This window comes from Ambystoma mexicanum, chromosome 3p (assembly GCF_040938575.1).
Source record: "Ambystoma mexicanum isolate Mex_15411 chromosome 3p, UKY_AmexF1_1, whole genome shotgun sequence".
NCBI lineage: Eukaryota > Metazoa > Chordata > Amphibia > Caudata > Ambystomatidae > Ambystoma > Ambystoma mexicanum.
In genome coordinates this window covers 1,180,094,898-1,180,109,753 of record NC_090925.1, presented here as the reverse complement: position 1 = coordinate 1,180,109,753, position 14,856 = coordinate 1,180,094,898, and the positions used below count along the sequence as shown (strand labels likewise).

Here is a 14,856-nt window from a genome sequence, read left to right as displayed (position 1 = left end):
AGACAGAGAGAGAGTGGGAGTTTGGTGATGTGTGCGAGGCAGAGGTCACCAGTGCAGTTGGAAGCTTTGAGGTGTTGGACGATGGTGATAGTTTCTGCTGTAATAACGGAGGTGAATTGGGTGGGGGAATGGTGGTTATGGGAGGGGAGGATGTAGGGTTGAAGGGTTTGGCTTGAGGGATCTGTGCTTTTCAGTGGTTGTGTCGAGGTCTAAGGTGAATAGGATTAGGGAGTGGTCTGTCCAGGGCACAGGGTTGATGTCTAAGATTTTGGTGTGGCTGTTTAGGGATAAGATCCAGTCCAGTGTGTGGCCTTTGATGTGGGTGGGTGCTTGGATGACTTGTGTGAAGTTCATCTCTTGGAATGTTGATGCGAGTGCTAAGGCATAGATCGGTTGGGTCCCCGAATATGAGACTAATGTCACCCAGGAGCAAGAATTTGGTATTGGGTTTCAAGAAGGGGGCAATGAGAAGAGGTATGTCGGAGTACGGTGTGACAGAGGTGTTGGGCTGGCGGTAGATGAGTAGGATGTTTGTAGTGGTTTGAGGGATAGGGTTGATCTTGGTAAGTAACATTTTGTATCCGCTGAGGGGGGGAACGGGAAGGGATTTAATAGGGCAGGAGGTTTTGAAGATGATGGTGACTCCACCACCGTGATTGGTGGGTCTGTCAGTGTGGAGTATGGAGTAGTTGGGGGGGTGGCGAGAGATAGGTAGGGTCCAGCTGCTTCGTGTGGCCAAGTCTCAGTGACTGCGAGCAGGTCAAGGTCATGGAGTAGTAGAAGGTTGTGGATATCTGTGGCATGTGCGGAAATTAAGCGAGCATTTATAAGGGCACAAGCTAAGGGCTTAGCGAGAGTGGAGGGGGGTTTGGCTGGTTGAGGGTGCTGTGGATGTGGTGCAGCTCTGTTGGTGGTGGGGTGGTGTAGTGGGTAATCTGAGATGTTGGAGTCTAGTGGTGCCTAGGATTGCGAATTGTGGGGCTATGGTGCGTGAGCTGAGGCATTGGAATCTGGTATTTCCTAGCAAGGCAACTGTGGTGGTATTAGATGGTTGAGAGAGGGTGGGTAAGTGTGTACTGTGTTGAGGTTGGTGTATGGTAGCGTGGATGTAGACTGGGTGTTTGGGTATGGGCCTTGTTTAGGCAAGTGAGTGCAGGGCTGAGTGAGTGCGTGTATAGGAATTTGTGTTGGATTGTGTAAGGGGGTGAGCTGGCCATTGAGTGTGGAGGTGCCAATCCAGAGCAGGGATAGTAGGTGGGGTGATTGTGGTGGGGCAGAAGGGGGTGTTTTAGGGCTGTAGCTGTTGCATGTGAGTTGTGGGGTCACAGTGTTAGTGAGGCTTCTGTGTGCAGTGCTATGTGAATGTGTGGAATAAGTAGTGATGTTATGTTGTGTGTAAGGAGGTCTGACGAGCAACCGGAGCATTTGTGTGTGGCATTTCTGTGTTTTCTAGTTGCTAGCTACAGGTGTTTAGTGTGGCGGGATAGGCCTTATGTTTTTATGGGGCTGTATTGTCGGTACGGAGGGGCTTGTGATAGGGGCGTTCCCCGAAGGAGAAGTACACTGTGTTATGTATATGGATACTAACTCCTCTCTTATTTACTACCACATATGCGAAAAAGACATGTTCTACCCATAATTAGATACATTTATTATTTTCTTCAATGGATCCTAGGTGTTTTTCCTGAATGCAAGCAATATCGGGATTACTTTTCCCTAAATGGTTAAGGACTCTTTGGGCCTCATTACGACCCAGGCGGACTTCGCGGTGCTAAATGCACCGCGAAGCATGGCGGAAAGCCGCCGATAGCGCCATGGGGGTTGGCGGATTCACCGCCCCATTCCGACCTCGGCGGAGCGGTAAATCCCCAATCCCCATTCTGCCCTTCCCCATTCCCATTTTTGCCCCATAGGGTATAATGGGAGTGGGGAAGGAGTTAATTACGCCACCGTAAAATACGGTGGCGTAATTAACAACGAGGTCCCGTAGCGCCATGGTTTTCTCCGGCTGGTAAAACCAGGCGGAGAAAACCTCCATGGCGCTACGGGAACTCGTAGTATGGCGGAGAGGTACGCCATGCACTACGCTGGCGTAATACCCTCTCCGCCAGGGTCCTAATGAGGCCCTTTGTCTTTTAATAGGGTTATTAAGCCCTTTAACATTCCATGACATAATGTTAATGCTCATAATTAGTAGGAATTAAACAGTGAAAACAAAAGAGACATGTAGAATGTAATGATAGAGCCAACACATTATGCAAAGTGATGCAACTTGGTATTTCCTTTGGTACATTGGTAATTAGATCACTTAATACAACAATAGTCTTAGTGTGACCAATATAATAGGGAGGTAAGGAAAGCACAAATGGAGAGGGAACATATAGAAAATAGAAACACTTGAATCTTACAGTAATACATAGTGCATGAAAATGCATTAATCAATAAGTGAACAACAATTTGCAAAAATATTGAAACAGGAATTTGTTAGGAGCAGCCATAAAAAGCAACAAGACAGTTCAAATGAATCAATGAGACCGACAGAGCTTACTCTATATGGGTTATAGGCCAATTTGTAGTGGAAAATCATGGGTGCACACATAACTGAAGTTGTGAAGGAAGAAACAAAGCTATTTGGCTGTAGAAGTATCTTCTGGGTCAACATGCTTTGACCGGGGACCTGGATTTATCTCTTTGGTTTTCTGTATTAGCGTGAGAACAAAGCGTGAAAACAAAGGTGAATTCAAGTGTGCACCACTTGGAGTTGCCAGGAAAGGCAGCAAGCCCCACCTAGTCACGGGACTTGCTACGGTGTGGTATTAACAATTAGACAATTGTAAGCACAGAACGCCTCCTTCACTGCGTGACCTGCACCCCTGTCCCAGCCCCCGCCAGCCGAACAGCCAACACTTCCCAGCACTTTGGATCCACGTGCAGGATGCACGTGCACCAGTGCTATGTAGGGACTGGCTGAGGTGAGGGGCGGGATCAACCTTCAGGTAGGAGCTGTGGGGGACAGAGAGAAGCAAGTTGAGTATGCTACGTGTAACTCATGTACACGGCAAGACCCACGGTAAGACCCGCGGTCTAAACAATAATAAAGTGACACGAGGCAAAAAGTCCAATTACTTGGAAGACACTAGTAGAATCCACGATGTTGCGGTGTGCTGCAAGCTTCCTCTTGCACACGGGGCTAGTCTTAAGCGACAATTCAGGGGTAGAGGCAAAGTCCTCCAGCGAGTACAGCCCAACAGCTAACACTTCCCAGCACTTTGGATGCGCGCGCAGGATGCGCGTGCACCAGTGCTATGTAGGGACTGGCTGAGGTGAAGGCTGGGATCAACCTTCAGGGAGGAGCTGTGGGGACAGAGAGAAGCAAGTTGAGTATGCTAAGTGTAACTCAAGTAAACGGCAAGACCCGCGGTCTAAACAATAATAAAGTGACACAAGGCAAAAAGTCCAATTACTTGGAAGACACCAGTAGAATCCACGATGTTGCGGTGTGCTGCAAGCTTCCTCTTGCCGACGCGGCTAGTCTTAAGCAACAGTTCAGGGGTAGAGGCAAAGTCCTCCAGCGAGTTCAGCCCAACAGCCAACACTTCCCAGCACTTTGGATGTGCGCGCAGGATTCGCACGCAGGATGCGCGTGCACCAGTGCTATGTAGGGACTGGCTGAAGTGAGGGGCGGGATCAACCTTCAGGGAGGAGTTAGAAGACACCAGTAGAATCCATGATGTTGCGACGTGCTGCAAGCTTCCTCTTGCAGACGGGGCTAGTCTTAAGCTACAGTTCAGGGGTAGAGGCATGGTTCTCCAGTGAGTTCAGCCCAACAGCCAACACTTCCCAGCACTTTGGATGCACGCCTGTATTTTCTGTATTATCAAACACATCAGGATTGAGATCAGATCTATTTGTGGAGTAGTGGGGTTTACCAGGTTTCAATTTGTGCTGGCCAAATAAATTATGGGTACGTAGAAGGGGCTGAATGGATGTCTTGAGACCCCTTAAGACCGATTCATCAGGCATAGTGTCCACATTGGAAGATTGGAGGAATTTTACATAGGCATGTAGGTCTTCAGGAATCAGGTATTCCTTGGTGATGCCACCTGGTGTGGTTATAAGCATTCTTCCCAGTTCCAGCAGGCCTTATTTAATGTCCACGTCCTTAAGTTCCAGCGTTAAATCAAAACATCCCTTTCTTTTGTTCTGAGTTGCTTTGGAAAAATCTGGGGAAAAATTATCTTGTAGCCTTGAAATGCCGAAGGTGAGAAAGTCTTTGCAGCAAGCAGAATATGCTGTGCTTGTTGGTGTCATAATAGGAAAGCAATCAGGGGTCTGGGTGAGTTCCTATTGGAGGTAAATCGAGGGTTTATTCAGTGAGCATGTTGAAACTCAAGGGGAGGTGAAAAGGTAATGTGTATACATTTTGGGAGCCAATCAGTGAGAACTGTAATGCAGTAATTTTGTTCAATATTTTCTGGCACCCCGTAAATTCTTCTATCATCCCTCCTATTTCTTTCTTTTAGATTGGCGACTTCTACTTTTAAATCCAGGATTTTACTGTCAACTTGTTCCAATCCTTCCAATCTGTCTTCCGTAAAAAAACCCACACTCCTGTACCTCTCACAATCTGGCATTAATACTTTTCATGTCATTTTTAAAAGAACTGAAATCATCCCGGATTAACAAGGACTTGAATCGAAGACAGAGATAGATGATTGCATGGAAGACAGTACTTGAAATAAAATGTCTTACCTGAGTCCCCGGCGGGGGACGAAGGAAGCCTCCAGCCATGGGGAGGCTCGGAGCATGGATTGCCCTGTTTAGAGCTTCCTCATTGGCTGAGGGGCTGCCACGCCCCTCGCCAGGAACAGAGAACCCGGCACGCACAATGTACAAGGGAATACCGTGTGGTATGGCTCGCAAATGAGCCAATCACCACGCTGTATTCCCGTTGCGCTGCGCGTGCCGGGTACTAAAGGAACACAAGTGTCTAGAAGTATTACCGGAATTGTGAACAGCAATTAGTAAGCCACAGGCTGAACATTAGATTTTTTTGTGTGAAAGGCTTTTGTCCTTCAAAAAGGCTTTAAATTGTGTTCAATTAGAAGCCCAATGGTAAAGATGTAAAGTAGAATGCAGCTTTAATAAGTGTACTACCAGATTTAGTCACTTGGTGTTAGGCAAGCGAGGGCTGCCGTAATTCAGGAAGCCACGTTCTCATGTTAAATGTGACGCAGCTTCATTAATTCAGAGGAGACGGTGTGTCACATTGCAACGCAGTCGGAGTCAGGAAGCAATGACATGGGATAATAGAGTGTGGGTCACCGTGGACAAACTATGAAGGCAATTGTGACCGCAGTCTACAATTAACTCACTGCCATAAATAACATTAACTTGTCATGCTCGCAGTAGCTGTCATGTCAATCCCCTTTCAAAGTTACATCAGACTTCCTCCAGGAGCATATCTGTATCCAGCGAGGCATGCCACATTAGTCCACCAGGCGTACTGAATGGATCAAAGCTGCAGAAGCACCAGAGCACCTAGCTTCACTTCAAGAGCAGGATCCAAGGTAAAAGGTCAGCGTTTCACCTGGTGATGTGTATGAAAGGCCATTTATCCAAAGCTCTGTTTGAGAGCTCATTAATCATGCAGCCATCTTGCTTGGCCGTCGGCCAGGCCCCCTCCTGAGAAATGTGTTTCTAATACAAATGTTGCATAAAAAGTGTTGCCTTGTCCTGTTCTTTTTGTACAGGAGTGATAACACATTTTGAGATTATTTGTTACCATTGGCGATACAATCAATGATTTTCATTGTTCTTTTAAGTGAACTGTGGAAACACCACATAATGGGTTAATCCTCTGCACATTTACCATTATTTAGGTTAGAGAATGTGCTAATTATAGAGCAAATAGCTTGAGAGGGAAAAACCATACATCTATTTATTAAAAATAGCATAGAGTATGGAAATCAATTGTGTATCGTTAGTCAGTGTCTCTTGATAAAAAAATGGTCTGAAATTGGTGACATATAACTTACTGGTAATTTGTTTTTTATAATAAAATATTGGGTTAAATATTCAGGAGCAATCAGTAAACTCTACTCTAGGAATCAATTTACTTCACTCATGAGATTTTCTGGCAAAACAATTAGCAACCAGCAGACAAACAATGAGCAATGAGGGTGTTGACAGGGGGCAGTTAGTATGCTGTATTGTGGCAAAGGGTTAATGATAGGTAGCCAGTGGGGCTCACTTAGGCCCCATGCTGCTCATGGAGGAAAGCATTGCATTTACTGCTTCTTTGAGTGTATCCTGAACAATAGTTTCAGGGATGAAGTCCTGTTGGTATTGGGGAAATAATAAGACCCTCCAGTTTAAATGTTGTAACTTGTGATAGGTTGCTCTGGGCTTCCACAATGGAAAAGGCAGTGATCATTGCAGAATATAATGTAATTATGTAATCACAAGGGGGCAGCTGTACCGAGTTAGACAGAGTGCAGTTGGGAGGGGCAGAGGGCACAAAATAATGTTAGGCTTTTGCATTGAGACAAAGGAGAAAACATTCTGGCTTGCGGTTATGGACCATTTTCAAGCAAGCATGTCATCATTGCATTGCGTGTTTGAGAGCTATCATCCATCAAGAACTTTCCAGTCCTCATAATCCCACTCGTAGTTCTACAAAGTTTCCACAGATTCCAAAATCAACACCTCAGAGGTTTCAATGTGCATTGCTCTGGAACTTGCTCCCACATTATTACAGAGAAAATGAAACATCATTTTGATAACATCTAAATGTGCAGGTCTATTGCCCAAACTGACCCAATTCGTGTTTCTATTTGTAATGTACCAATCTCTTTCCTCTCCCTCTCTGTCCACTCAAATGGGCCTTTGCAAATATCAAGCTTTACAAGAAAATTGTTCTGCGGTGTGTGCCAGGCCTATAAAATAAATAATACATGGTCTGCTATACTGAATAAGTGAGGCATTATCTGGCACATGATGACCATGCGTGACATATGAGAATAGAGCGAATTTAAAGTCAATATGTGTGATTCTATCTTAGCATATGGATTTAACCCTTAGTCCCAGGTAGTGCTAGGGAAAGCCCCTTTAGCAGCACCCCATTCTGCATCAACATGCAGTGAAAACGTTGACTTAGTTTATGCCATAGCCAAGGCATATTCTGGCAGTAGATGTGCACACCTGACTTATAATGGCATTATATGCACATTAAAGGCTGCAGTTGGCATATGATTGCAATATGCAAGGATATCATTGAGCAAACATTGGCATTAGCTGGGCATAGAAGTATATATTAATAAAGATAGATCTTTTGGCTTTGGTGATGTATGTTAACATGTTTTATCTTGATTTCACTCATCCATTATATCGATTTCTAAAGAATGTAAGACTTATATCAGCCTGACTAGATGTAAACTAGTCTGCAGCAGTTGGAAAAAGTGAATGATCTTTCTTGCTGCAAAGTTGAATAACCTCTCCCCTCTTAAGTACATTTACAATTGTTATCATTTTACAGTTCCTCTTGCTCATTCATTCTCTAGCCTCAACTCCCTCTCCCACTCCATCAATTGAGTCCTTTTTTGCAGCCTTTCCCAAATTTTAAGTATTAATTTTGAAGACAAGAAATGTATTCGAATTTCAGGGAGCACTTTTAGAATTTACAGAGAATTTCCCTACTATGGATTTGCCTAAATCTGCGATATACATTTCACTTCTTAGAAAGCATTTTCAGATGTTTGTAGGGCCATTTATTGGACCTGTCCATTCCTATAATTATTACAGACACCCTTTACAATGAACAAAACACTCATGAAAGAAATAAAGTTTTCCAATATTAATAATTGAAGAAAATAGAGTTTTGCTTGGGTAGAGGGGTGAGAAAGTTTAAGTAAATTTGATGTGACGACATTCCCTTCACTGCAGTTTAACAGTCAACCCCAAACCAAGTTCACTCAATTCTTTAATTTGGGTCCTTTAATGGATGAGACTAAAACGATTATATGTCAAGATAGGAGTGAGCATTATGCTTTGCTTTCTCTAACTCTGCAACTCAGAGCATTTCACATCTTAAACTATGAACTGAACAATATTTTGTTTTGGTTTGCTTCATCTCTTAAATCAAACGAAATGGGGCAAACAGTTCAAGGTTTTAGAGTTTTTGAAGAACTACAAATCCCCATAAGTCTCTAGTCTAAGGTAGTTCTGGAGCCCTCTGTATCCATCTATCAGCAGCCAAGCTTTGCTATGGGTCGCTTCCTGCCTGGGTCCTTTCCTCTTTCTTTAGACAGTGAACTTTCTGCCTCAACTTTGCAACTAAACAACTTCTTAACCATGAATCAGAACTGCTTAACAACCTCTCATTTCCTTTCCTTAGAGGGCGACAGCCCGCAAATGAACTTCTAGCACTGAAGGCTGAGTCCGGGCAACTTAGCTGGTTCGGCATCTCTCTTCTATAACTCATGTCGCTTTCTGTTCATCTGCTAAGAAAACAAGGAGAACAAAATCTTGAGGGTCAGAATATGCGTTTACTTATAAAGTACAACAAGATATATAATCACAATTCATCCTGCATATTCTGGGCAGGATATATTGCTCGCCATCTTTGTATTTACTAGAATAAAGACTACCCTACGTTGTACGTATGGGCAATCTTCATTGTATTGCCACTGCACTGGTAAACTCAGCTGACAAGCTATAAGAAGAAATCAAGATTTTTGCCAGAGTATTTTGTTTTTTATTTCCAGATCAAATTAATTTAAGCATAAGTGGACACTAGCTCAAGACTTGGTATGTCACCAAAATGTTACATATAAATTCAGGTTGTCACAAAATACAATATCGAACCACAATGCAATCTGTCCCTTTTGTCTTGCTAATCAAATAGAAAAAACATGAAATGCAGAAAGGGTATCACTTGTTCGAACAGACTTACATTCATGCATTATGATGGGTGGATGACTGTTCTAAACATGTCATAATATTTTGGTCACTTTGATGACAAACACAACATTATCATTAGTATTGAAATGAAATGTCATATTGTGTAACTTAGGAAAACAATATCAAATGTGGAGAAAGTCAGAATATGACACTTGGCCATCAATAAACTTTGATTGAAAGAATACCTCCTAATCAACAGTACGTTAATTTTCTTTGGTGGTCCAGAATTGGGAAACTTACAATTTGACTTGAAATGGTATCTAATTCAACAGAAATAACTGAGAAATTGTATGCGAGAGTACATTTTTCCTAACTACGCTGTGCAAGTTTACACTCCACATAATATGTTTAAACTGAATAAGAACACATTACTATTATTTTTAAAAAAATACTATATTTTGTGCATTTAGTTTTGAATGCAAACAGCAAGCACATTTATTACAACATTATTGCATTTGGATTAAAGAAGTTACATTTACACCTTAAAATAAATAAAAAGGAGAATAGGTAAGAATAAGTTAATATGAAGTGCTCATTGGTAGATCCTGATTGTTCCAGATTTAATCTCCCCTCAATTTGTTTAATTGACTCCCTCCATATATGGTAGGCTCCAGAGGTTCTTACCAGCGATTCAGCGCCAACCAAGGCGATCCAAAATTGCTCCGACTCAATTTAGGCATCAAAATGTACACGTACTTTGTAGCGCCTCCAATAAGCAAGTTTTAGAGCTAGGCAGGCAGTTAATAAAGGACGGCTATCCTCCAAATATTTGGAAAACAGGTGACAAGTGCACTCTTCCACTGGAATCCGCTTCCAAAACCAAATATATTCAGCTCTGGGCGAGATATTCAGTCAAAGACATAGGATAACACACTTAAAGCCCTGTGGCCAGGTCATTTTCAGGTAAGGCCTGAGTGTATCGAGCTGAAAGGCCTGATGTGAATATTCATTATATCTTTTTTTTTTAGGCTAGATGGTCAAGTCTTTTTATTCTATCCCCTGTCCTCAACTGCTTCTTTAGAGTTGAATCAACCACAGCAGAACTGGTGAATATTGAAAGGGAAAGGTTAAGGGTCTTGAGACCTGTAATTACAGCAGTCTCATCTCCCTCCAAAACCGATTTTCAGTCAGCCCCACTGGCCTCCTGCCCATTAAGGTCATCAATGGTTTAGTGTTCACATATTGAGATGTCAGTTTGCAGTAGAGCAGTGTTCTTTGTAAATACCAAATGGATCTCAATGATACCAGACCATACTCCAATCACAAGGCTTCTACTTGAATGGACGAAGGAACATTTATAGTACACAGAATTTGTGCCTCAATTTGGTCCAGCCAGCCCCCCTTGTTTTAAGGAGAGAAGCTCTAGGCTTGGTATGATGCATGTTTGATATATTTCTACCGTACCTTCAGTGTTATGGCCACACCGATTTGCTATGTAGTGTTTTACTGCCAGCCATGTACGCCAGATTTTTATCATAAGCATGTTACCCTGGTATGTGTTTGATGGTTTACACTTTATTGAGAACCTCAAGTATTTATACTCCTCGACCACATCTAGCTATTTGCCATTTTGTTTCCGGTTGAATGGGGTTTTTCTAGGTAGTCTGCCTGCCAGGTACATGATCTTTGTTCTTGCTACATTTATCTCCGTATGGATGTCTCTTATATATTGAGCTAGAACATTCACCGACCTTTGTAGACCGATAGGAGTGGTGTCAAATATGATTGCATCATCTGCATAGGTCATGCTTAGCACTGCCAATCCATTTATTTTTGGAGGTAAATTATGTTCACGGCTGAGGGTAATATTCATATCAGCGGCATAGAGGTTATAGAGCAGGGGTGCTAGGACTCAGCCCTGCTTTAGTCCCCAATTTGTCCGGAAATATTTGCTTAGAGATACTTGATGGTTTAGGAAGACTGAGACTGAGGTATTTATATTGACTGCCTTGATAAAACATAGCAGTTGATCTGCTATCCCCCAAAGCTCATGTTTCTTCCAATATAAATTATTCCTTTTCTCCTCCCGGGCCTCAGCCATAAAATGGTGCACAATGCAAAATACTCATAGTGCTATGTGATTTCCTGAAGCCTATCTGAAAGGTTTTGAGGATATCCTTTTCTTCTACCCATTTGCTGAGACATTTTAGCAATATGGTGGGAAATATTTTTTGGCTAATATCGAGCATGGCCAATAATCGATATCTGGCAGCTTCAGATCTGTCCCCTAAGACCGACATGGCCAACCCCTTGGGGCTATACAGAAAATACCTAAAGTCCCTAGTGTTCCATGATAGGCTGGCCTAGGAATCGCAATTTACCTCTCTCTGGACGCGCTCAGGGGCCCAGTATTCCACATCTGTATGCACCTCCAATTGCAGTCATTATATATTTGATAGTACTTTTAATGCAGCATGTTCAGCTGTCAGTATGTTCGTGCTCAGCTTTGAGGCTATGATATTTTGTGAAGGATGTGTCGACTGTGTTTGTTGTCTCTGCTTATGGCAAATTGTGAGGGAAAAGCCCCATTCTTCCCAAAACCCCATCTGTGCTTTCAACAATGTGACCATTAGTGGCATCAGAAATGTAGTTCTGGCCCAATTTTTGTCACAGCCTACTTTAGGTAATTCAATTCCTAAAATGTCAGTTGATGTGATTATTCGCAAGGGTGATATTTCTATGAACCGTGCAAGAATATTGGTGCGATTTTAAAAATGGTCTAACAGTTGTGGGAGGAGTTTCTTCCAATATGACTCATTTGCCTAGGTCGTTTAGACCATCAAGACCGTTTTTGACGATTGGCATGGCGAATTTAGAAAATGCTTGCACTTTTTGCTTGGCCACGATTGAGGTTTCCTTGAGGGGCTAGTTTCTAGTAGGGAAATTTCCGGATCCTGCAGAGTAGCATGAAAGAGCACTGCAGTCAGCAGGGTTGCCCAAGTTTTACTTCTCTGCCAAAGGCACATGAGGGGGTGGTTTCACCCATTTGCCCATGGGACCCTGCAGCGTTGTATCCCGGTAGGAACCGTCCGCTTGGTGATTTATCACCAGTGTTTTTGAGATTTGGTGACAGTGGGATTTTGTCTTATTCGGCTGGTTTGTCCCTCGTGCTTGCATAGGTAAAAGTTGTTTTTCTTGGGCTGGCTCCTATTGATTTTAAAGGCTGCTGCCATTATGGCAGCTGCCTGGGAAGCCTTGTCCTTTTCTGCCGTTCCTGAGTGACTTTGCGGGGGAATATGGATTTCCTCAAAATCCCACTCATCAGATGATTTTGGTGGGGATCGGTCCATGCTTGCCATTTGGGATGAATGTATGTCTAAAATTTGTGCCCCAGACCTTCTTTCTTTTGCCCTGGTGATGCTTTGCAGAGTTTCTCGATCCCGCTCTGGAACAACCACCATTTGTGCTTTGTCCGTCATTACCGAACAGTTCAAGCTCTTGTTCGAGTGTAGTTGAGCCATAGAGCATGGACTATGTTGGTCATTAGTTGCTTAAGGCCTACCTGCTCAGTCTTGATGCCTGTGATCGCTAATGGGAGGGCATCAACATTTGCACTAAGGTTTATTAACGCCTACTGAACTAAGCATGTAATACTTGCTAATGGAGTTTCCCTGGATTTCTCATCATCTTCACTTTCACTGTAGTCTTGTTCTGAGTCCTGCATCTCAGAGGAGAAGGATGAAGAGAAGAGCGCAATTAGGTCAGGTGTTGTGGAGAGGACAGTTCAAATTACATTTTCCCCTTTTTCTCCTACTGGAATGCCCTCACCCACAAATGTCTCCATGAACTTGCTCCACTCTACCTGACCCAAATAATCACCAAGCATACTGCCACAAGACCCTTAAGGAAGTGCTGCTCCAACATGATTGTCATGCCTAAAACGCGCAAGGTTTGTGCCGGTGGCTCCAGTTTTACCACCCAGGCCGCCACCCACTGGAACGCACTGCCACCTCACGTAAGAATGATTGAGTCCCACCAAGCATTCCGCAAAGCCATTAAAACCAAGTTTTTTGTATGAAATGTACATGATATCAGTCTGTTACTGTAAAACGCATATCATGCATCTTTATGTAACTATTTTTGTATCTGTGTAATTAAGAGACCTCTAGTCACCTGTCGAACCCCAGAATCGAAAATCCAACAAATTCTAACAGCGCCTCGATGCCCCTGGGCTGCCAGTGTGCTATACAAATGCAAATAAATAAATACATTCCCCACCCCGGGAGCCACATTTAAGGTCCATGACCATATTCAATAGTGAATAGTTGTTGTCTATTGTTGATGAGAGGGCCCGGTCAGGGGGTTTCGTGTGTATGGGCATGCAGTTCCATGTCAGCTTCCCTTTTTGCCACTCTGTTGAAATAGCCAGTCATTTCTGGTTGCTGTTCCCCAGTTTGCAATGACCGCTCTTTTATGGTCTTTTGTGTTTGTGCCTGTGTGGCAGTGGTTTGTGTTGGGCTGATTTGCTTTTTCCTTTCCCCTGTAGCTCACTGTATCTTATATTCGGTTGAGCCAGCGGGTTAGTGGATGTACCTGGCAGTGAAAGTCAGAGAGGGGTTACTTTGGTGTGCCTATTTTTCTCTATCGTCTTTCTTTCCCTAAGTCTCTAGGTTCACAAAGAACTCCCTGGCCCCAGCTTATACCACCTATCGCTCTCAGTAGTCACTGACACCTGCTTTTCTTTGGATCTTGTCACTCCATCCAGCACCCGACTAATGTTGTCCCTCCTCCAGCTACTATCCGTCCCCTGATGTTTCTTCCTCGTCACATACACACAAAAATCTCACCCCAACCTCATTCCTCTGATTCCATTAGTTGTTGCTAATTCTTCTCTGATGACTACATTCTCCTGGCTTCAATTTGCAACAATATGTGGACAGTTCCGTGTAATTCACAGTTAATCTCCTAAAACAGTTTATAACCCTCTCTAAACACGAGTTGCCATCACAGCCTACAGGGAAACACCCTTCCAAGAAGGGGAAGCTTATATTTTCACTTTTATAAATCGGGGGCTGTTCAGGGAGGGTTACAAGCTCTTTAATTTGGGCAAGGGGATGTAAGCAGCTGTGTTCCATGACATTTAGCTCAACGTGTTATATCATCCATTAACATTCCATGGCAGTAGCCAAGCTGTGTATACTTTGGGATCCATGTCTGGTATATTTGTTTTAATTTTGTGTGCTAAAATATTAACATCCTTTCAAATAGGTATATGTGTGCATATGTATCCCACACTTTCTGTTATTATGTCACAATGTGAACTTTTCACAAGTGGTCAGAGGCTCCAACAGTATTTTCAATTGGCCCAAAAAGAGAGAAAAACTAATAAATACAAGATTTCAGGTACCACAATTACAACTGTACATTCTTTCTTTATAGGGTATATGCAGAGTGAGGCGCCATGCATGGACAATCGATTGAGTGAGCCGAAGACTTTCTGACTGGACTTGGGAGAACATGAACGCTGTCTCCGAGATCAGACAAGAAATAAATGTTATTATATGCACTTTTTTACTGATGGTCAGTTTTCACTTTTATATGACCGATAAAGGAGGCTTTTAGAGATCATACGTGTTTTATATTTTTCATCTTCAATGTGTATTGTGTACATTATCCTTGAAACTGGGAAGGCACACACTGATTCTTTTTGAGGTACTTGTATGTTGTGTGGTACACTGCAAAGAGACATTGGAGATTGACAATCTGTTCAGCATGAAGAACAGTCGTCAAATGAAATCAAGAGCGCCATCCTCAACATCACAATAGTAGTACATTATGAAACAGTTTTGGAGTATTTTATGTGGAGTATGACATACATTGCATCTATTGTTAATGTGTTATTTTTTTAAATGTGCTCATACTTTATGCTAAGCAAGTGTGATGTTCTCCTGTTCA

At 42.9% G+C, this 14,856-nt stretch overlaps 1 protein-coding gene across 1 annotated transcript in view; it reads left to right on the top strand.

Moving 5' to 3' along the window:
• LOC138581335 (C-X-C motif chemokine 14-like) overlaps positions 1-14,529 on the top strand; it is a 70,117-nt gene extending 55,588 nt beyond the window's left edge. Inside the window, exon 4 of the mRNA XM_069652591.1 lies at positions 14,341-14,529. Coding sequence (XP_069508692.1) covers positions 14,341-14,356 — 16 coding nt within the window. The 3' untranslated portion in view covers positions 14,357-14,529. The remainder of the gene's footprint in view (positions 1-14,340) is intronic.
• Positions 14,530-14,856: the final 327 nt, after the last annotated feature.